Source organism: Castanea sativa, chromosome 2 (assembly GCF_040712315.1).
Source record: "Castanea sativa cultivar Marrone di Chiusa Pesio chromosome 2, ASM4071231v1".
NCBI classification, from domain to species: domain Eukaryota; kingdom Viridiplantae; phylum Streptophyta; class Magnoliopsida; order Fagales; family Fagaceae; genus Castanea; species Castanea sativa.
In genome coordinates, this window is record NC_134014.1 from 36,992,822 (window position 1) to 37,017,523 (window position 24,702).

General features: G+C 34.5%; 2 protein-coding genes across 4 annotated transcripts; one reads left to right on the plus strand and one right to left on the minus strand.

Annotated features, from left to right (window-relative positions):
• Positions 1-4,319: 4,319 nt before the first annotated feature.
• Positions 4,320-11,014, plus strand: LOC142624676 (O-fucosyltransferase 31). Its single transcript, XM_075798358.1, has 10 exons — positions 4,320-4,665; positions 5,881-5,943; positions 6,036-6,117; positions 6,326-6,396; positions 6,549-6,637; positions 6,740-6,943; positions 7,954-8,209; positions 9,236-9,463; positions 9,570-9,767; positions 10,491-11,014. Exons 1-10 carry the CDS (start codon positions 4,528-4,530, stop codon positions 10,698-10,700), a joined length of 1,539 nt encoding a protein of 512 aa, XP_075654473.1. The 5' UTR covers positions 4,320-4,527; the 3' UTR covers positions 10,701-11,014.
• A 557-nt stretch (positions 11,015-11,571) lies between these two features.
• On the minus strand, positions 11,572-22,014 carry LOC142624675 (mechanosensitive ion channel protein 2, chloroplastic-like). Of its 3 annotated transcripts, none has more exons than XM_075798355.1 (14): positions 21,870-22,014; positions 20,764-20,993; positions 20,420-20,479; positions 19,105-19,268; positions 18,355-18,478; positions 18,135-18,232; positions 17,919-18,032; positions 17,495-17,555; positions 17,096-17,245; positions 16,885-16,995; positions 16,477-16,644; positions 16,243-16,356; positions 14,232-14,288; positions 11,572-12,718 (listed from the first exon to the last, which is right to left on the minus strand). In XM_075798355.1, the coding sequence occupies exons 2-14, from the start codon at positions 20,839-20,841 to the stop codon at positions 11,822-11,824; spliced, it is 2,196 nt and encodes a 731-aa protein (XP_075654470.1). In that variant the 5' UTR covers positions 20,842-20,993; positions 21,870-22,014; the 3' UTR covers positions 11,572-11,821. The 3 variants fall into 3 exon arrangements, with proteins under 3 accessions (XP_075654470.1, XP_075654472.1, XP_075654471.1); XM_075798357.1 differs by having other exon boundaries at positions 19,105-19,262; positions 21,734-21,877; XM_075798356.1 differs by having other exon boundaries at positions 21,734-21,877.
• Between the last annotated feature and the right edge of the window lie 2,688 nt (positions 22,015-24,702).

Genomic DNA, 24,702 nt, shown 5'->3' on the forward strand with positions numbered 1-24,702 from the left:
ATAGGCAAAAGACAACCTTAAAAAAAAACAAAACAAACAAACAAACACAAAAACAAACAAACGTGGACCTTTAGGACAAAGGTTGCCTAACTCTCCTGTGTTTAGGGCAAATGTATCCCTGCCAACCTCCACAGGGTGACCAAACCAGAAACTAGAGACGAAGAAAAACTCCGTCTTCCAGTTTCTATCAGACGTCATGAGTGACTTTATGAACCTATAGTCTTTGCCCCTAGCTGTAAATTGATAAAAGCCAAGGGACTGATTAATTTCCAAGGGCTTGTAATAGAAGAAGAACTCGTCCACTATGAAAGGAAGATCCCCTTCAAATGCTTCCTTCCACAAAACTTGTATAGCAACAATTAGTCTCCATGCATTGGGGTTGAACTGACACACACCTAAACCTAATCTAGTAAGCAATTCCCTGGCAAAAGTGTTAAGGGGTAGCCTAAGTCCCCCAAGAAGGTAAGCTTCATAGACGCCTATACCAAAATGAGGGTTGCAACACCACTCCCTACAGACGGCTAACCTAGGGTTTAGGTTGTTTGGAATATGGTACCAACTTCTAAGTGAAATAAGCCTCTTTTCATCTATTTTAGAAGAATGCCTACAGCACAACTATACACGGTTTCTACCTCGACTAAAGGAATAGACGGAGGAACACTCGTCGAGGTACCGGCTTGAGACTCAGAAGCTGCCCTAGTCCTAAGATGTTCCTGAAAAACCTCTAAAGGAACTCTAGGAACACCAAACGTGTATTTCTCGTCCGTGTTACCCCCACTACTACTGTTGCTATTACTGCTACCACTACTAGAACCACTGTAACTAGTGGAGTCATGATACTTGTCTATAGTCTTTTCAATACTATTGCTAACGAAGAAACAATTTCAGACATTTTGAAATCTAAGGGAAACCTAAAAACGAGGATAAAGAGAGCATCTGGCTTTAGATGGAGGAGAACTAAGGACGCGGAAATACTTTTAAGATGAGGCTCTGGACAAGGAATGTCAAAGAATAAAATTTTAGAAATGTGAAGGGTAGGGGGAGAATTCTACTATTTATAGGCGGTAAATTTTGGCATTTGAAACGACACAACCAACCAAAAAACGCCACATGGCATTTTCTTGAAAAAATAAATTGACGCAACAGGCCTCCAATGAAAACAGGACATGTGGCACAACCTGGACCACATAAGACTGACCACAAAAATGTTGACGTATGACACAACGTCTAGCTGCCAATATTAAGGCACGTGTCCAAGGAAATTGATGAATTCTGCAATGCATTGGATGACCTTTGGACAAGGGGCAACTGATGGTGAGTAAAAATAGTTAACTCCAATTCATCCATAAGAAGTCGTCCATAGCAGAATAACCATCCCAACATTAGGTGGTCATCCCCTCTTAGACAGTTGTCCATTGGAGGCAGGGGTCGTCCGTCCAAAGAGTCCTTGGATGACCCCCTGACCCTTGAGAAGGTTATGGATCTCTTCACCAAATCTTATAGATTGAATCACGTGGAACTATCTTGTAGCATTAGCAAGATCTTTGTTCATTTCTCTGACTTCCTACTTAACTTCCCGTGGTAGTTATAAATATCCTAACTCCTACGGTAGTTAACAAAAGTTAAACTTCCACAAATACTGGGGAAGTTACAAGACAAATAACCACCCCGAGACTTACTATATAAGGACCCATCCACATTGAATGAAGGTAAGTTCTTGATAACTCTTGAAAAGTTGGAATTCTAGAATTTAAGAAAGAAACTAACTTTGGCATTGGAGGGTTCTCGGCCGGTCCACCTCGGTCACCTTTGATCATGTGTTATTTTTTCAGGCATTCCAATTAACCGCTAGCCCTTTGAAGCCCAAAGCATCCGGCCTACTAATTTTCCTTGCATCATCACATAGTATATGATAACTTTTAAAAACATATATTACATTTTATACTTTACAGATCTATTGCTTGATAGAACTTATTAGGACTTTGGTTACTTATTGAGTTGTCAACTCACCCCATTTTCCCCCTCTAGTTTTAGATTGTGAAGAATAGCAAGCTTTGATGTTGTGTTGTGAGCAGGAAAAGAAGCTTAGTGATTTTTGGTATTGGATGGTCTTCTAATAGTTTTATATTTATTGGCCAATTGATATTATGTACATGAGGTTTGGATTTTGTTCCTATTAAATTATTGGAGATCTATTCATAAAGAAATTGTTGAGGTTTGTTGGATTTATTTGATTTAGTTTTTGAGGATAAATTTTAGTTGCTAAGAAGGCCTTGCACACTTGTAGGATGCTTACTTTATAAGTGTAATGTGGTTATCACATGCAATGTGGTTATCACGTGCCTATCTTTATAGTTGGGTTCGGGGAGTGACATAATGTAAGTATGAGAAGGAAAGAATACATCAAGAAACCGTACGGTAGGAAAAGGGAAAAATATAGCAAACTGTATATATATCCCCACTTTTATATTAGATAATTTTAAGTTGTGAAAAAGTTGATAACTTGATATGAATAGAAAGAAAAAGGAGTTTACGTAATTAAGAAGTTTGTGTTAATTACATATTAGTTTTTTTTTTTACTTTATCCCAAAAAAATAGTTAATGCTATTAGATTGTTATTAGAATTTTTTTTTTAGTTTACGTTAAAGTTGATACATATTAGCTATTTTTTATTATTTATTCCAAAAGAAAAAAAAATTGAGAAGAAAAAATAATACTTTTAAATTTGTTACTTTATTATTAGGAAATAAATGATGCAGGAAAAATGTTCAACCCCCCCCCCCCCCCCCAAAATACTAACATAAGCTAGTAAAATTGTTACTTTATAAAAATAATAAATAAAAAAATGAAAAAGAAGAAGAAGAAGTTCATTAGAACACTTATTATTACTTTATCCAAAGAAGTTGATAAAGATTAAATTTTTTTTGTTTTTATCTAAAAACTTAAGTGAATGAATTTATTTAAAAATCTAAAAATCTAAAAAAATTTCTGCAATTTGGTGAAGCCACTTGGCACAATCATTTTACTTTATCCCAAAAAAATAGTTAATGTTATTAGAATTTTTTTTTTTTTTTAGTTTACTTTGAAGTTAATACATATTAGCTATTTTTTGTTATTTATTCCAAAAGAGAAAAATTTCGAGAAGAAAAAATAATACTTTTAAATTTGTTACTTTATTATTAGGAAATAGATGATGCCGGATAAATGTTTATCCCAGGGGCGGAGCTAGGGAGGGGGGGGGGGGGGCACTGCCCCCCTGGCTCCACCCAAAAAATCTATTAATATTTCTTCTATCATATTATATAATACAATAAATGCATTTAAAATTATATAAATAAATAATTAATAAATAAGATGGTCTTTTAAACCAAAACCCTCATGATATAACATTTTTTAGAATTATAATTTCAAAATGATTTTTTTATGTAAATAAACCCCTAATAGATAAATAATATAATGAATATGTTATTTTATTTTTAATTTTCTTGCATTCAAACATTGCTTAATATATACATGAATGAATTGTTATTTTGCAAATTGATCTCAAACACTATATATGTTTGTGTGTGTGCGCATGTAATTCTTGCCCCCCCTTAAGTCAGATCATGGCTCCACAACTGTTTATCCCCCCCAAAAAAATATTAACATAAGTTAGTAAAATTGTTACTTTATAAAATTAAAAAAAAAAAAAAAAAGAAGAAGAAGGAGAAGTTCATTAGAACACTTATTGTTACTTTATCCAAAGAAGTTGATAAAGATAATTTTTTTTTGTTTTTATCTAAAAACTTCAGTGAATGAATTTATTGAAAAATCTAAAAGAATTTATGCAATTGATGAAGTTACTTAAGAAAATCACAACTTTTAAACTTAATTTTTATTATATAATATATGATATGATATTGATTTGCATTGTGGAGAGGCCCAGGGAGAATGATATCTCGATAGTCAATCCAATCCCATGTAACTAAAGGTTGCTGGAGTGTCGGTGGTTCAAGAAATATATAAAGGTGAATCCAATAAAGTTCACAGTTACACACACTTTCACCCACCCCAACGGTCCAATCTATCAACCTTTGTTTTTACTTTTTTTTACATTTGTTCCCAAAATGGTCTGTGACTCACAGAAAGCGGCACTGTCGGATTCCTTTTCTAACGTACAAATTATAAACAAAGGCAGGAAAAGAAAAACCTCATTCCCATTTTATCTTTTATCCATTGGGTCCCATTTACAAAAGACACAGTGTTACACTTTTTTTTTGTTTTTTTGCTGAATAGACACAGTGTTACACTTACACACCCCATATTCGTTTCCATGAAGTGTCCACGTGTCCCGGATTCTCAGAATGAAGCCCATTTACTCTCTGTATCAGACTGAGACAGACAAGTCACCGAAACTATTAATGGCTTTATAATTTATAGCTAAGCTTATTCACTTTAGATTAGATACAACCACATTTATAAGCTCTGTGGCTTTGTAGAGAGGGTAAAGGGTGCTTTTTTCCACAGCCAAGCAAAAACCCAGTTGGGATGATGAGGCTTTTGCTTCAGTGTCAGCCTCATAGAGGAAGAGGAGGAGCACTGGCTGGACTTTTTGTTCTGATTTTTCCAGTGTTCTTGACTAGTTTCTTCAGCCCATTGGGCCATGCCTCGCCTTCCATGTTCACGGTAAGTTCACACTCTTTGGATCATTCATCATCATGTTTTTCTTTATTTTAAGACCCTTTTTTCTTGTTCTTTAACAAAAACAAAAGCAAAGTACTATTTATTGGAATAATTTTTCTTTTGTAGTCTTAGCTTCTTAATGTGACAGTAAATGGGTCATTGGTAGTTTCTCGGGAAAGCTGTCTTTATTCTATAGTCCCAAAAAAATGTTTACTGGGAGTGAATATTCTGGATGTGTAATGTTTCAGAAAAGGGTATGGATTAAGTCTTTTGGATTAATAGGGAGGAAATTTAATTTATGCCAAAAAGTCAATAGAATGATTGGGTGGTTGTTATATTTTTAAGGGGATGAGGTTGAAATAAGTCATAAATAAGGAGAAGATAAGGTTAAATTTGACTAGGAAGTGTTTCAATTTGTTGACTTGAACCGGCTGACTCTACTCAGATTGCCAACCAACTGAGGATATATGATTTGTAAGGACTTCACATCTGACCTTAGGTAGTTTGAAGATTTTTTGTATTTAAATTAAATGATATGTTGTTATTATGAATATTCTCATAAAAAGGAAAGGATCGAAGCAAGAAGGGTCTGTGGTTTACATTCTTGGAAACCCTGAATGATGAGCTAATGAGTTTCACATCAATAATTGAAAATTTGGAAAGATTAGTACTGACCCTTTGCTGATTTCAGAGATTATTTCTTGGGTCAAATTTTTTAATAATTACAAGGTGCAAATTTCTGAATGGTTTTTGAAGTTAAAAGACACAACAGTCAATAACAATTGTGCTAAATAGTAATTTGAGTATTTGACTATTAATAACAATGATAATAGTTGTTAAGAAAATTCATCCATATATATATATATGGAAGTTATCTTCTCTCCACGCAAAACTCTCACTGATGTTGGCTTTTATGCATAAAACTCAATAATTTGAAGTCTTGGTTTATAAAATTCAAAGAAAGAAAATTCATTCAGGGTAATCACTAATCAATTTTATATTGATTTTGTTATACCATGAATTGATATCTCTCTTTTCTTGTAATTTGTTATGCCTCTTCTATGTACTATAAATATTTATGCGACTTTTGTGATTTACAAATCCAAGGATGGTGTAAACCCATACACAATCAGCCTGCTTTTAAGATGGCACCATGTCTATAAAATTGATCTTTTGGGGTCATAAATTTATCATTTTATGAAAGAATGGTGTTTACAGGAATGGAATGCTCCAAAACCAAGGCACTCACGCATTCTCAAGAGTGCATTGCAACGCGAAACTGTAAGAGTTCAGCTGCAAACATGCTGTTCAAGTACATTATAGTTCTCTTTGTAAAATCCTCTTCATGGTAAACATTTTATTCTTTTCATCAGACAAATGCTCAGCATTCAGATCTCTGGATTCCTTTGGGCAACCAAGGATGGAGACCTTGTGTTGAATCTCCAAAAACCCCTTGTAAGTGATCAGGAATAGAGCAACCATAAGAAGTTTACTTTGTGTTCAATCTGCTGTGTGCTGTATGAAGTATAGAGACAGTATATATGTGACCTCGTGTATTGGTTTTCATTAATCATTATCTAGTTTGTTTTTGTATTTTTGTTTTGTTTTGTTTTGTTTTGTTTTTTTTTTTTCACTATTGGCCCTTTCTTTCGTTTTCATGCAGCATTACGAGAGAAATCTGAAGGTTATATTCAGGTATTTCTTGATGGAGGCTTGAACCAGCAGAGAATGGGGGTATGTACCAAAAGATTTTCTTGAACATTTAATTAGCTGTTTAGAGGTGACTAGAGACCATGGATAACAATAAGTTTATCAGAATTTAAAGTAACTTGTCTGTTTCAAAAAGTAGTATCAGAAGCTTAAGTGTTATTTTGTTTCTTTCAAAGATATGTGATGCAGTTGCGGTTGCTAAAATACTGAATGCGACGCTTGTCATCCCACATCTTGAAGTGAATCCTGTTTGGCAAGATTCAAGGTACTAGCAGGAACCATTTTGTTTTGGTTTTGCTCATTTCTTTATCTCATGGATTTTGGGAGAGGCATATTCATGAAGTTGCATGATTTTTTTCTTTTGCAGCTCATTCATGGATATATTTGATGTGGATCACTTTATTAATGTATTGAAGGACGATATTTCTATAGTTAAAGAGCTGCCTTACGAATTCTCCTGGAGCACAAGGGAGTATTATGCAACAGCAATCCGAGCTAACAGGATTAAGACAGCACCAGTTCATGCATCAGCCAACTGGTATCTAGATAATGTATTGCCTGTATTACGGAGGTTGGTAGCTTCCTAATCCTCTTGTTAGATTTATTGCTGAATTGTTCTTTAAATCCTCTGATTGAAACATTTTTGTTGATTACATGGTTCAAATGTATAAAAGTATCACATACATGGCTAATATTATAGGCTCAAAGACTGTATCTTTTTCCATAAACCACATAATTTATTTGTGAACTGAGATGCATTATTTCAATGGAAGATCTAGAATCTAATGACTTAGCTATGTACTATTTAGATGTTAAATTCAGTGCAGCTAAGGTTTAAGCAGATATAGAGTATCTGATAGAAAAATATCACAATCAATGATTTTGGAGTATTTGATATAACTCTATTTCTTTAAATGATGGAAATATTTAAGTAGAATTGCTGGTCAAAGATTATAAAATGTTATGTCCAAGATTCTTCATGCTTATTGTTAGAACAGCTATATCTTCCATAGGCCAAATAGTAGTCCTCTTATTCCAGAGTAGACACACCACTTGATTTATATTACCTGAAATTTTATTTTGAATATGAGACAAAGGACAAAGCTGCCTGCTTTTAGTTCAGTATTTTAACATCTACGTATGTAACATTTACATAGAATGAATGGCCTTTGGACACTACCTATCATTTTTCTAGTGCAGAGGTCTCCCATACGCCAGAATGCCATTCCCATAGCAGCTCTGATGCAAACTTCATGAAGATCTTACTACAATCTTTATATTAATCTTATATGGCTGCCACTTGTTTGTTTATGCGTATGAAGTAACTTTCTACTTGACGAGAATGGAAGAAGGTTGTCTAGTTTATTGTCTGTGAATGCTCTGGTCTTGTTTTTATTTGTTTACAGATAAGTTATAAAAAAGAAACCAAGTGGATGCTACCCAAGTAGTTAGATTCAATTTTTACCTCTTCAATAATGCAATGACATTGCTTAGATATGGGCTTTTAATTGTTTTCTGTATTTGGCCTTATCTCAAAATCATATTGTGTTCTGAAATTTGAGACATGTTTGTACGTTTCAGTTATGGAATTGCTGCAATTGCCCCATTCTCTCATCGTTTGGCTTTTGACAACTTGCCTATGGACATCCAACAGCTACGTTGTAAAGTTAACTTCCAAGCATTAGCTTTTGTTCCTCATATTAGACAGCTTGGTGATGCTCTTGTTAGCCGTCTCCGCAACCCTTCGGGTAAAAATGGAGCACTTGGAACCAACTACATGCAGGAGAGCACGGTGGGGGCAGGGAAGTTTGTGGTGCTACACCTTCGATTTGACAAAGTATGCCACTTCTCTCTCTCTCTCTCTCTCTCTCTATATATATGTATATATATATACATACACATATGGTTGGGTAATGTAATATTAAGCAATGTTACGCCACTCAATTTTTTAACCATTGTAATATATTTGCTTCTTATAAACCCTATGTTTGCAAAATTTCAAAATGATCAAAGATTAATAACTATGTCATTTATCAAAATTTTAAGTACAAGTCTTTTCATTTCAAAGTAATGCATAAAAAATGAGTTTATGGATAGAATAGTAAATAACACTCACTTAACACAAAATTTGGCATGCATGTTAAGAACATAGAGAGCATGTAATCCACTTTCAAAATATTAATCTAGTAAAAAGTTATTAAATCATGTAATATTGCTTAAAGTTACCCCCAATGTAACTCTTCCTTAATATTATACCACCTAACAACTTTTTATTGAATAAATTTTTTGAAAATCTCACCAATGAATTACATAGTTCTCTATGTTCTTAAAATGCACATCTAATTTTGTTTACTTTGGAGGTGGGGGAGGGGGCATTTGAGGAAAAATTTAGGGGGAGAGCTGGAGAAGGGTCAGTTGGTGTGGCTTATAGGCGGTTTTCAAAACTTTTTGCCGATCACCACATGAGCCTTATCATTTTGGAAAATAAATGCCGCCAACCACCTGCAGAAGCTGCCGGCTTGGTCATTTTTTGTTGGTTTGGTTGGATTTGTGTACAGCCCCAATAGGCACTTCATAGTGCATTATGATTAAAGAATGATAATAACACTGTTCAATCCTTCAAACAAGCCAACATTTTATGCATTTTGTGACTGTTAAAATGTGATGGGTCAAATATCTGAGGTCATCCAATCTGTACATCATTGGGTTGAGCTACCTCAGTGATTGAGTCATTGTTGTCATTTGAGAAAATCCACACCATTGGTTTTATGATCCTCTGAATTGTCCAAAATTTTTGAGTTTAGGTTACAGGGGTTTAAACCTTGATTCCATGTTCTTGTTCATTAACCATGTCATCATGCAGGATATGGCGGCCCATTCAGCCTGTGACTTTGGTGGGGGCAAAGCTGAAAAATTGGCTCTAGCCAAGTATAGACAAGCAATTTGGCAGGGAAGGGTCCTTAACTCCCAGTTCACGAATGAAGAGTTGAGGAATCAGGGTCGTTGCCCCTTGACTCCAGAAGAGATTGGATTGCTTCTTGCGGCTTTGGGCTTTGACAACAACACTAGGCTCTATCTTGCCTCCCACAAGGTTTATCATGTCTCAACTATTTTCTTGTCTACGCCACTTTTTGAGAAGTGAAATATACCTTTTTACTCCCAGAGTTTTGATCTGTGAAATGGTTATGTTTCACAAGGTATTTGGTGGAGAAGCTAGGATTTCGACTTTGAAAAAATTGTTCCCACTGATGGAAGACAAAAAGAGTTTAACTTCCAAAGCGGAACGGGCCCAGATTAAAGGAAAGGCGTCCTTGTTAGCTGCAGTTGATTACTATGTTAGTATGCACAGCAACATCTTTATATCTGCTTCTCCAGGAAATATGCACAATGCATTGGTGAGTATTTCTACCTAGTGTCATCATAGATCTAAACATTCAGTTTTAATTTGTTGGGAAGTTATGCTGCTGTCTCTGCTCTTAATCAACTTAAAGTGGCCCATCCAGTTAGCATGTTGAAGATGCAATTCTATAATGTTCTGCTCCAATGGTTGGTCTTTGATGCACCACTTTGTGATATGAACGAGAAATTGGGATAGGGCAATTTTTCAGACATCAGATCAATTAGGAAACTTTATAATGATAAATTATCACTTGTCTCAAAAGTTTAAGCTGTTAGGAAGGTAAATTAAATCATTTAATTATTATTCTAATCTCCTCACATCTTAGGACAAGCTCTAATACCATAATAAATTACCATTTGTTTTAAAAGTTTTAGTTGTTAGGAAAGAATGAATTTAATCATGTAACCATTAAGAGTTAGGACGGAAATTTGCCCTGGTATCGACACTATTTTTTTTCTTGCTAGTTCTTCAAATTGCTTTCGCTAAACTTTGGTAGATTCATTTGTAAAAATACAGAATTTCATTGTGATTAACTGAATCCATATTGAATTGAGGTTGAAAAACATGCGCCAAAAGTTATTCAAGGTGTTCTTTCACAAAAATTTTCTGACTTAATCAAAAGGATAAGAGAATATTTTTACAAATTTTATGTGCCAGAAAATTCTTATTCAGTATTCTGCAGAATCCATAAGACAATGACAATTTATGGTGTTGACAGGTGGGACATCGAACTTATGAAAACCTGAAAACTATAAGGCCAAATATGGCATTGTTGGGCCAACTCTTCCTAAATAAAAGCATGACTTGGTCAGATTTCCAGCAGTCAGTGTTAGAAGGGCATGAAAACAGACAAGGGCAGATCAGATTAAGAAAACCAAAGCAGTCCATATATACATATCCTGCTCCTGATTGCATATGCCACAGTTGATTTATTTAATTAAGAATGTGAGCTGCCGTTTCTACTTTATAATTTATCACTTCAACTATTATTTGTGGCTCCTAGCATGTAATATAATGGCAAATAAGTCACAATCCCGTCTCCTATTCATAGGCCTGTTCATGTAATGATTGCAGTATATGTTTATGGTGGTTATTAAGGATGGGAGAGTGATGTTAAGGATGGGAGAGTGATGTTAAGGATGAGTTTGTAATCATTAATTTCTTCTGAATGATTCAAGTTACTGGACAACAATTTTCACGATAGAACAATTTTATGAGTAATCAGTTTACCATTCCAACTCATCTAGAAAGCAGCATGTAAGCTCAAGCTTTTTACTTGTCATATTTTCACTTAGTACCATTCACTGGTGGAGAGATTTGATTTTTCTCCTTTGCTTGACCGAGATAACTCAAAAACCTGCATGGAAGATTGATCTTGAAATTGCAATGATCTCCTAGAGCAGAGATCATATAGTGCAAGAAAAAATAAATCACGTTACCTTGTAAAAATGGCTCGCTAGTATCAAAGAAAAATTATATTTTCCCATATCAAAAGGAAGATTATGAATATGAAATATAATGGTAGTGATTGCGGGCTTGTAGCAGTAGAACAAGATATTCCTAGGTGATCGTATCACACTGCTGCTTTCTAGTTTTAAATTAAATTAAAACGAACACGTTGTATGAAAATGTTCAATTATAAGCTTTGCAGAACTTGATAAGTTCCAAATCCAATTTTCACAATAAAAGATATATCCTGGGCTGTGTATTATCGTATCTGCAATTCTATAAACAAAACAGGATTGGCCTCTCCATCAAAAAAGAAAAAAGAAAAAAAACAAGATTGGCCTTGCATGGTCTTTAGTCAAGTTGATCAGTTATCCAACACCATTCAACTCTGGCAGAAAGGTACATTTCCTTTTTATGTATAGCTAAATTTCCAATGATGAATGCTACAATGATCATGACAATATACGTTAAGTAAAAAATAAGGAGCATATACAGTGTACATTTCAGCTTAAAAAAACACAGCTTTCATGGTGTAGTTCTGGAGGAAAGTTAGCAAGAGTAGGAGCAAGACACAAGACATCTTAACCGAACTAGTTGATCTTACTGATTGCCAGATGTTGAACTAGGAGCAGTTGGAAACTGACCATCTTTCTTATCCTTATCAGGAGTAGGAGACCCATTTCCGTTCCGGCTTGCAGCCATTTCCTTTCCTTCTGCAGGACTGGGAGGGGAAACCATTCCCTCATCAATAGGAAGGGTTCTTTTTGAGCCCTCCAAAGCAACACCAAGTACTATATTATCTTCCAACACAGGCCTTGATGTTTGGGGAGATTGATTTGTTGGAATTCTGCTTGCTTTCTCAACACTACTTTCTGATGAGGAAACTGATGGATTGTTAGATTTCCCAGCACTCTTAGTTTGCTTAACATCAGGGACCTTTTGGGTTGAATTATCAGATACTGAACCCATCCCTTTGGGGTCAGAGAATGACATTTCTGCTATCTTAGAAGTTGAGACAGGTTTTGAAAATTTTCCTGTTGCCTTTTCACGCCCTTTTGGATCTGAAACTGATGCTGTGACAACCCTGCGGTCCTCCTTGGTGTCAGGATTTGGTGTCTCTCCAATCTTGGTATCTACCTTGGTATCAGAAGCTGGTGTCTCTCTGGATTTGGAGTCAGAAACTGATGTTACTCCAACCTTAGCATCGCCCCTGGTGTCAGATGTCAGTCGTGTATTGGTCTTTCCATCTTGTTCTCCACCTGTGCGCACTGAACGATTTTGAGTTTTTGTCTTATCTTCTCCATTAATTCTGTAAGGGGGTTCAATCATTAGCAATGGACGGTTGGGTGCCACTCCACCACGGTCAAATATTGTGTCTGCAGACGGAAAATTGTCCAACTCGGCGTCGCTATATATTTTCTGCACTGTACGGATTGGTGTAGCAAGTCTAGCCCGGTGATGGCTGATGACTCTAAGGAGATCCAACAATATAGCTTCCTGTTTTTATAAACGACATTAGAATTTATATATTTATTTATTTATTTTCAATTATGGTTGTTTTTTCAACAACATTAGACTTACAATGAGCTCATTCTCTAACAAAAATAAGTCTGAATTAGTTGCATTTTTTTTTTTTTTGATAGGTAATTAGTTGCATTTTATATACAGCAATAACGACTATTTCCTTCCGGATCTTTACACTTATTTGTTAAGAGGAATTGAAAATATGGACAGGATACGCAGATTGGGAAGGATAAATGGAAAAGGGCAACCACTGTTTCCTCATCTGGTTTGGTGGATTGGAAGGAAATGGTGAAAAGGGTGCGTAAAGATACTACCTCCAGCTCCCCAGCCAAAAGAAAGATAATTTTTTTTATAGTCACACCCTAAGTTGCATGGTATGTGAGGTAAAAAAAGATATAATTGCTCAAATCATTCTTAATATACCAAGTCTCCTCCCACCCTATGCATTTAACTTTAGAGGGATTAGTTTTTGTGGCTCAGATGGACTCATCCCTCCTCTTTTCTTCCTTTTATCCTCTCATTTAAACAACGGAACAGTTCTCTAGCACCTCCCCTTTCCTTCCAAACATAGTGTTTGAGTACTTGCCTATCCCAAACAAGATACCCTTTAAAACTTTTTTTTATTAAGTAAATAAAATTTATTAAAAGAACCCAAAAGGGCCACAACCCTAGTACACAGGAAGTATGCAAAGCGGAACCCAAGAAGGGAAGACACCCTAGGCTTCTTTATTACTTCTCATCCAAAAGTCAGACATGATTTACCATACTTCAACGTGTTCATGTACCCACAGGTTAAACCTATAGAGTGCAGTAGCCCCAGCCACTTTTATTACACACAAGAACATTATAGATTTGAACAGCACCTCATACAACAATGAAAAAAGCATGCATCTGACTCAACTTCTGAACTCTTAAAGCAAGGTCATTTTTTGTAGTGCCAACCAAATAACATTATGAGCAAACTCAACTTCTGAACTCTTAAAGCAAGGTCATTTTTTGTAGTGCCAACCAAATAACATTATGAGCAAAAGCTCATTGGTAACAGAACAAAAAGGAGAGAGGAAGAAGATAACTCCTAAACATAAATCTCATAAGACAAAATGAATAGCACCTAAGTATTGTACCTAAGTCTTGCCCAAACTCATAATTGCCAACAGGTTTTGAATTCTTTTTAATGATTTGTCAGTTTCCTTGCATTACTAAATATTACCATTGCATGATGGATCCAGATACACACTGATCTCCAACAAGTCCACCTACAGACACATCCAAACCCAATTTCAATCTGTGACTGGATTTCAGTACTTACACATGGACCACCATGGTATTTTATGGGAAAAAATTTTAAGTGCACTAATCACAAGGTGACACTTAAGCATGTTGAGGAATGGGTGTGTAATTGGGTGTGTCCCTACCATTTCTCATATCCTACATGTCAATCCATATTCTCCACAGGTCGGACAATACCAGAGAAAAATTCTCTTACCTTAACACATAGATACTCTTCATGATGTGAAGTCTTCACGAAACAGGATACCAAGATCTGTGAGCAAAAAACACATTATTTTTTCAAATATATAAATGTGCATGTGTGTAGAAAGCTGATACTAGAGCATTTTGGTATTAAAAATTTAAAGCCCATTGTTACTGAGTTGTTTCTTTTTTCTCCCATAAATGCAATTGGTCAATCTTACAAAGTGGCTTGTTCCCTCGTTTTTTATGAAGTGGACATAAGACACAGTTGTGATAACATATATATATATATATATATATATATATATATATATATATATATATATATATATATATATATATATAATTCAATAGTTACAATAATGGGGGTGGGATTTGACCCTGAACATCAATGGTGGAAGTACTATGCAGCGCTTGTTCAGCTACAAGGCTCTTGGCTGTTGAGATACTAAACATTAAAACACAGTATGAGAAATAATATTACCTACCAATACCATCAATTTATAAAGTGAATCTCACGGCAAATATTAAATAAACTAAGGAAAAATCACATTTAAACCCTGAAGTTAAAGGGTTGATTTCAAATTAAATCTTAAATTTTAAAAAGTTTCAATTAATACCACGATTTTTGAAAATGTTTCATTTTGCTCATCCATCTATTTTTCCTCTAATGCTGTTCATGAACACACAAAACGGCCAAAATGGGCTTTTGCCCCTTTTTTTAAAAAAATATCCAGCAAAATGCTCCATGTTTGAAACTAATTAGGGAAATGCCCCTGTTTTGAAACTCGATTTTCTAAAAATCAAGTTTCAAATGTATAACTCAATTTTTGGAACATTGAGTTATAGCAAACGTGGACTTTAAAAAAAAAAAAAAAAAAAATTTGGAACTCAAGTTCCATGAACTCGAGTTCCACTTGAATTTTTTCAAGGAACTCAAGTTCTAGATTTTTTTTTTTTTTTTAAATTCAGTTTGTTATAACTTGATTGTCTGAAAATCAAGTTTGATAACATGGGCATTTCCCTAAATAGTTTTAGATATGGAGCATTTTGTTGAAAATTTTGGGCGAAAGGGGCAAATGCCCATTCTCCCACACAAAACGCCCAAATTTTAGTAAAGAATTTGACACCTCATACTTAAAAAAATCATTAAAAAAAAAAGAGAAGATGTTTACCCTTATTCCTATTAGTTTCTTGGTTGTTGTGGGGTGGTGGAGGATTGCTATTGGACAATGGTGGCCTGAAGGTGATTTGGGTTGATTGGGTTTCAGCCATGTTGGGTTAAATAGCAATGGTGGCAATTGAGATGGGTTTGGAGAACGTGGTGCAGTTGGGTTTGGCTGGATTTGGTTGGTTTTGTGAGTGGGTGTAGCTGGGTATATTGCTTAAAATAGGTGGTAGTGGTGGTGGGTTTTCTGGTGGTAGCCATGGGTGGTGAAACAATGCAATTGTGGTTTATGGCTTGGCTTTGGGGTGAATGGGTGAAAATGGTTCAGCGGTGGCCAGATGGGGATGTGGGAAAGCCATGGATGGGGCATGGAAATGTGGTTTCAATAGCGATGGATTTTGGGAGAGGAATGATGGTTTAAAATTCAGGGTTCAAATTTCAAAATGTAAATTGCCCATAAACTGTCTATCTAAATTATAAGACAGTATAATGTGGAAAACTAACATGATAATTTGAAATACAGTCCAAAGAAATAGAACTAAAACCAACCATTAATATTCTGAAGTGCACATTCTCATCGCAATCCAATGGCAGTGGCATGACTTCAAAATGCATCCAAAATAACATAGAGAACACAGGTGTCTTTCCCTTATTAAGGGAACCTAGACTTAAAGAACTAAATACACACACACACACACACACACACACACACACTTGACTGCACAAATACTTCAATTGCTATGATCATATTTTTCATAAAACTGTTTTAATAAAGAATTGATTACTCAAATGATCATAAAGAGTTTTTTTTTTTAGAATGAAATTATCAATTGTAAAAAAGATTTTTAGCACTAACCAATAGAGCCTGATTTTCAGGATTAATATTGTCCAGGAACACTCTTCTGTGTAACCTCTGCTGCTCAACTTGAGGATTCTTGGCCAAAACTTTACGCATGTCAGCAACAATATTCTGCACAGAGAGAGGCAGTCAAATCAACCAATCGGGGAGGAAAATTAAGTAAGAATTCATGGCAGCAAAAAGCAACTATAATACATATTAAAGGATAGACAATCTAGATTTATTCCTCACATTAATCTTATTGACGTCCAAGTGACTAATGGCTAGATGTGTTTTGATACGCCAATGAGATTTTTGAGTGAGATTTCTCACAACGTTCACTGTAAACTTATGGTTTGGAATGTGAACAGCTTCACGATCTTCACCTCTCACAATTGTAGGTGACCACCAACCCACATGCTGTAGGGAATAAAATTGATCAAAATCCATAGAAGAAAAACCTGTGAATAAATTATTCTGTTTCAACTTATATGAGCAATGAGTGTGTTCATACACTATGCTTTTTTGCGTCTCATTAATAATATAAAAAGAAAAGGAATTTAAAAAAAAAAAACAGCACATAGATATAAAATTTTCACTTAGTCCATTTCTTTATAGCCTCTTGTTCTTTAGGGTAATCTTCAACATTTAAATACCAACCTCAACAGTACCAGAAACTTCATAGCCTTCAATCTTTGTTTGAATCCATTCATTCACAACAAAAGGCCGAGTTGCATGAATTATAGCACTTGAAAGGAAATTTGTGAATATCTAGATAGAATAAGCAAAAAAGATGTTAATTTTTTTTCAATAAATAGATTAATACAGATTAGTAACATTAATTAAATGACAAAAATAATTATGGTTGTACCTCACGACCAGCAAGAGTCAACAAGACAGTCCCAAGACCTCCAGCAGTAAGCCATTTCTGGGTAGAGAAACCCAGCAACTCCATGAACAATGAGATAGCTGCAACCCAAACTGCAGAGTATACAGCTTTTCCCGCAAATTGGAATCCCATCTGTCCAAAAGCAAGTAATTTTGAATATAGGACATGCATCTCCATTAGCAATTCTAATAAACTCAAGCAGTCAAACAAAAATAAAAATAGGCAGAAATGAGGATATGCAGTGATGGCTTAGAGTTTGGATTCTTAATTCATATCACCAGCTGACCGTTGAAGATTTCCCTTCAAGGTACTGCTATATTACAAATATATCTCATTACATAACCAAAGCAAGAAGTCGTACCATATAGCATTAACACTTACACTTCTTGTGTCACCAGAGTCATTAGTCTCAATAAAGAATTTCTGTGCTTGTTGGATCACACTGCACAAAGAAACATAATTAAATTTAGTTGTCATGAAAGTAACTGTCAGTAAGCACCATAACTGCGAAATCATTATCGAAAGCTAATGATTAATGGCTCCAACGAAGCAGCAATAGTTATCAAATTGTGGCAAAATTTGATGCAACTTAAAAAGAAGCACAAAGATATCTTCACTAAAAAGAACATGAGGATATGTAAACTGCTTAACCATTATATATTTTAAGTAATGGTGATTCCAGTTCACTGTTCAACCTTAATATAAGTGCCAAAACCCCACCTAATTGTTTAAGTTTATTAGACAAGTTCAAGTGACCTCATCAAACTTTTCAAAAGACCAAGAAAAATATAGAAAGTACACCCACCTTGATAAACAGTAGGCAAAGGCAAGCACAGTTGACAACGATCTTACAAAAATCAAAAGCCGTTGCTTAACAACCTGGCTAGCTTCTGTAGGTAAAACTACCGGATCTAGTGCTCTGCAAGAAACAGAACTGTGATCAGTAAATCTGCAAAATAAATTCTGTTTTCAAGGATAAGAATTTAAAACTTCTAGTTCAATTATATCATGATGGATTCACCTGCAAATGAGTGTTGCTCCAGTCCATAGCAGCAAAGGTTGTAGATAAGATGTCATAACATGATATGTTCTACTCTTTTTCCAGCTACTATCATTCTTCTGCAGGACATATTATAAAATTCAATAATATAAACAGTGCTCAATTTGGAAACACAAGGCAAAACATCAATCACACTAAGGTAAATGACATGAAAAGGAAAACTTAAAAAATAAGAACATACATGAGGAAGTATGTTTCGGCTCTCACGCAAAAGTGGCCCAATGCCCCATACAGCAAATATAATAATACAAGCAGCCGGAACCAACTTAAGTACAAGTGGACTACCTTGTAAAACATTATATGACCTGCATAATACAAAAAATTAAATGATTTCTACATAACAAGAACAAAGTGATAAAATAATAAACATAAGAGTATTGGGGATGACAAGACAATTTATAATTTCACATACTCCAGGTGGGAAAAAAACACATTTTTAATACAGACTACCTGAACAGAAAGCAGAAAATATTAACTTTTAAAAAAGGTTACACTCAAAATCAAAAATAAGATTATAGTCAAACACAATATCCATCTAGCTTTTCATACTTTGGCTTAAATGTTTGAGTAGTTTCTTTATATCCACATTATTGCAAGAGGTCCATATAATATTATGGGAAATCCTAATTAAACTGAACCTACAAATAAGAGAAAAGATATATTTTACATCCCAGAAAGGGCTATAGTTGGAGATAAAAAATAATTTCCGGTACAGAATTTCTTGTGCAATGTGAATGCCCTACCTTTGAGTGCATTTTAAACTAATGGTTCACATAGTTTGAAGTAACCAATGAGGTTTATGACAAGAATTGGTAGAAAACGAAATAGAATCAATAGAAAACTAAATTCTAAATGCTGCAACTTATTGAATTCAAATGTCCCTCAAATATGATTATTGAATCAAATATTAGTCGATCAAAGAAAAAATTACCTTGTCAATGCCATGGTGGCTGTCTTCATACTAGGAAGTTCAAATGGTTGGCCTGGTCTTAGAAAAGAATGACAGTTAAAAGTATTGCATCTGTTAGGTAAAGAATGTATTGGCCTGTATGCTTTGTCCAAAAGGCGAAAACTCCAAGATTCCTGTGGCTGATACTGTCACAGAAAAAATATATTTGAAGTTGTTTCATTTATTTATGAATTCATCAATGCAATACCATAAATTAGAAAAAAACTTCTAGGAAACTATCTTAAGGGAGGAAAAAGCAACAACTAGGAGGTGATTAGAATTTCAAATTTTGCATGAAAAAGAAGTCTAAATTGCTGCGTTTAGAAAAAAAATATGGGGTTTCTATTCTATCCATTGCCTAACAGATTGAAGCTACCATATAACAAGACAGACAAAAACAGCAGGCACATATTGCCTAACAAAGTACAATAACTTCAAAATAGGAAACTAAGGCAAAGAGAAATTTTTTTTTTTAATTGGTAGTTATGCATGCACCTATAGGGTTCAAGGACCCAGTGGTACCATCACCTCTTAGGGTGCCTGGGCATTGGGGTTCGAAACCCCCTCCCCAATTTACCTAGTGGAAAAAGGAAGAAGAAGAAGTTACACATGCATCAGTATCTATGCTTAATGTCATATATTTTGTTCACAATTGGTTCTAAGCTAAGAAAAATGAGGGTTGTAATATGTTGACAGCAACGAGATACATTAACACTCGGGTGTAGCGGTTAGTCTATGGAGGATCCATAGCTGACCCCAAAGTTTTGAGATTAAGGCTTGGTGGTTGTTGTAGATTAAGGCAAAAAGAAACTAATTAGTTAATTTATGGGCAGGGAATTAAACATAAATTAAGAAACCTATACTAGACCTAAGTCATTAACCCTTAACAGTAAATAGACCCATATGCCATCAATAAGTTAGAGCTTATAAGAATAGCAAGAGTTCTAAAACTTCAAATTATGAAATGGAAGTACCAACTTGAGTGGTAATATGGTAAATATCAGGTTTAACAGTCACAGAAGAAGAATAGCATTTAAAGTTAGCACGTGCATGATACCAGTCACCCCAATTAGCCCCACTGATTTCCAAATTAGCCATTAAGTAAAATCAAGCATCTAATAATGTAAACGATGCATAATTGATGCTGAACATGCAATTGTTTTTCCTTGGTTTAGATGATAATGATACTTAAATACTGACATCTAAATGCTTCAGCACACTTCAGGTTACATTCAAAGGAAAACAATATTGGAGGGGAAAAAGGAGCAGTTCTGAAGTTTTAAACCAAAAAACATACCGATGCACGTGATGAAAGAGAAGCACTTAATAAATGTAATTTGCCTCTTCCCGTTACACTCTGTAAACAAACAAATAAATTCAGAACAGGGATAAAAACATAGTTGCTGAAAAAAAAAAAGGGAACGGAATAATATGAGAGATCCTTAGGACATGACTTTTTTCACAACTAGTTAAGTGGCAAGTTGTGATTGGAGCAGCTTCACTTTTAGATGGGTCTGCCCACCACTCACATCACTTTTATGATGCAGCAATCATAAAATGTCATCTTAGCAGTTCATGAAAAAAGTACTGAAATATTTTGTCACTAGACTAATTGGAAAAAAAGAAAGAAAAAAAAAGTACCTTATATCGTTTATTGCACCCCTGGTTCTTGCAGAGTCCCAATCCATAGGACAATTGCAAAGAAGCAGAAAGAGCCATTATTGAATTGAAATCAATCAGCCAGAAGGCAAGACTAGTAGCCTAAGATCATAAGGCTTATCACTTCTGTTTAGCCTCTAACCGCAGATGGATATTGAGATTGATCAACAGGACAGAATCCAGAAAGACTGACTACCTCACAACTCAAAAACCTAGCAAATGAAAAGTTTTACTGTTTCAGTAGGCTTCAAAAGGTTAAAACAGTATAGACATGCCAAATACTCTAACACATTGATATCCTTTTTTTTTTATTATATATATATTGGTAAGTTAACAGTTAACACACACCCAGAGAATTTTGAACCCATGACCTCAACCTTTATCCTCATCACCCACGCTTTTGAGAGGAGAAAATGCCATTTGAGCTAGGTTGGGCTAATTGGCTTCAAACTATATCGATGTTCAATAACCCGAAAATGAAAAGATATGCATAGAAAAAGTACACTGATGTTGAAAAAGGTATTGCATATGCACCAAATAGTAGCACAAAATTGTGCTGAAAACACTTTCAAATCCGTTCATTGCATCAATTCAGGAAAAAAGACACTAAATTTAAAATTAAAACACATACACAACTCCTAATTAATAAGGACACTTTTAAAAAAACCCTAGAAAAGCTAATTCTATGAGAGCTCACAAATCAAATATGCATACAGTAAACAAATTAAAACCCACCATTTAAAAGGACACCCAGATTCCCTAATCGAAGAAGTTGGTATATTCAATATTGCTTTTCCCAATTCTAATTCTCAAAGACAGCAACAAAAACAAGCATGCAAATCTATTCAAAATATAACTAGCCAAAGTAGCAGGAAATTAAATAAAAACTAAAATAAATAAATAAATAAAACGAAATCAGCTTCATAGTTCATAGTTCAAAGTTCAAACTCACCGCCAAAATTAGAATAAGAGGGGAAGCTCTGTACATATTGTTGCTATGTCAAACTAAAAAAAAATGAAACCATGCTACAAACTTTTCTCTATTCTATGAACAACAACCTTAAAAATTTCTTCAACTTCGAAATTACCTCGTGACGAACAAAAATCCGAAAATCCCAGGATTTATTAGAGCCTCGGATTCTGAAAAATTGAGACTTTTTTATTGAAAGAGAAAAAAAAAAAAAATTTTGATTTTTCCCTGTTGTGCTATACGTACAAATACTGTAAGAGACTGAAAAGTGTTTTTTTAGCAAAAATAAATACTAGTCAATAATAAAAGAAGAAGAAAAAAAAAAAAAGGGATATTCGCCAAAGCCAAAGGAAGGTGTATTTCTGGACATGTGGCATCTAGTTTTGAATGGACCAATACGCGTTTCCTAGTTGGAACTTGGAACTTACAGAAGAAGAAAAAAAAAAAAAAAGAAGTTTGGTGGACCAAGGATGAAAGTTGTTCATTTTAGACCATTGCTTTTTGACACGTGAGAAAGATTTATTTGACTTGGCTCTCAATTCTTCTATTGGACACACATTTTTTTTTTTTAATACCATTCAAAGGGAGATAAAAACAAAGGTTACGAAAAGGCTGGGTTGTGCCAGCAATGGGCCAATGGCAGGTGAGGTAAGTCCTGTTTGAGTTAGAAAATTTATTAGATCAGCCAAACTAGTATTACTATTATCTAGCCAATCTGGTGCCTTTTTCTTCCTAAAGGCTTGGACTAGCCTTCTGCTGCTATCCCTAAAAACAAAACGTGTTGAAACCCATGGTTTCTTGCTCTAATGCAAGCTTCCACCGTAGCTTCAAACGTTGCCCTACATGTTGATCTGGTTGCACTACTAGCTACACCAAGAAAAATACTATCTCTCCCTGCATATTAACGGCTTCATAGGCAAAAGAACATCTTTTTGGCTTTTTGCATCTTGCTTCTGCAATCTTTATGATTAACTGCCATTGTCCTGTTGCTGGTTGATGTTCTACATTTGGTTTTCTTGGACTACTGTTATAGGCTTGGATTAGTCTTCTGCTATCACCTAAAAACAAAACTTGTTGAAACCCATGATTTCTTGCTCTGATGCAATCCTATTGGACGCACATATGATACGAGAGTTTAGGGTCGTGGGTGAATAGTGGCAAGCCCCATTTATATCTAAATGGTCTTACCACATAACGCAATATTGGGGGGGTTTTAAGTGGTGCAGTGGTATTAAAAAAGAAATTTATTTGACTTAGGTCTTGGTTTTTTTATGGACACACACTTTGACATAATTTGTACATATGTCAATATGTGGCAAGCTCCACTAGTACCCAAATGGTCTCACCACATAACACATTATTGGAGGTTTTAAGTGGTACGATGGAATCAAAAAATAAATTTATTTTAGTCTCGGTTCTTTTATAAATACACACTTTAACACAATTTGTACATATGTTAATATGTGATTGGATTACATTATTTACACACAAATCATCCTTGATACCTGATGAAAAGTAATACAACACTTGCTGTGTATTTAAGTAGTGTCAAAGTGTTTGATCATGCACTTTTTGCTTAAGTCTTGCTTTACCCATAGGCCTATGATAACCCAAACGAAGTTTTACATTTTTTCTATAGTTGGAGAGATACTTGGGTTGGGAAGGGAGAATTTGAAGTTTTCATTAGAAATGTTAAAAAGTGACAATTAAGTTTAGAGATTTTAACAAAAAAATTTACCTAATAGAATTAGCCATTAGGTCGGAAGCTGTCATGTATTGTGTTTAGGTTGAGATGATTAGAGTAGGTAAAACACATAATAGCTTCCTATATTTGGATATTTAATCAATAGATAATCAAGAAGAGATGAACACAAATAGATCCAAATCACAGTTTCGTCTAAGATTCTGCATATTTGATGAAAAATAGAAAGCGATGTGCTTCTTCAAACAAATATTTAAAGCAGAATGTACAAAATACGATCAATTGTTTCATCTATCAAATGCGTTCAATAAAAAATTTAAGAAAAATATCTTCAATAAATATTTAAATTCTTTTTTTAGAGAATAAATATGTAAATTCTTAAATTTGAGATTAACATATATTTGTATCAAAATGTTAACTGAATAAAAAAAATCACCTCAAATTGACAAACAAGCACAAAAAAAAGCCCTTTGAAATTTTGACTTTCACGGTTTCACCCAACAAATTTTTGCTAATCTTTTTTCTATTCTTAAAAAATAAATATCAAAAAATTATATAAAATAAATAAATATTCATCTCAAATTAAAAATTATGTGCAAAATTATGGTCTTTTGAAAATAAAAATAGGCACTTGACTTTATTGTGCTAAAATTTTTCATTTTAAGAGAACTAGCATCAGAAAGATGCCAAAAAAAAAAACCTATTTTGCATTTTCATACACTACTTTATCTATTTTACCAACTCATTTTACAATTCACCCTATATCCCAGTTTTTATTTATACATACAATCCAATAAAATAATATAAACTACTTAATAACATAATAAAAGTATTATTTTCTCTATCTTTCCTCCCATTATCTTTTTCTCTTCACACACAACCACTAGATTATATATATGAGTCCGGTTAACATGTGCCCTAAGGGCACACATTAAGCCATTCATTTTTTGAAAAAGTTTTATTGAGAATTGAACGTTTTACAATTTTTTCAATTTTCGATAAAATTTTTTCCTAAAATGGTATACTATTGTGTGCCTTTAGTAAGGTTGTATTAAACAAGAACTCATAACCCACTGCCAACCACCACTGCCACAATCGAAAAAAAAAAAAAAAAAAAAACTCATCACAACCACAACCTGCCACAAAAGCCACCACATAAAAAACACAATCAAAGCCAACAAAACCCATCACCACCACACCCACAACCAAAACCAAAGCCAACAAAACCCATCACCACCACATCCACATC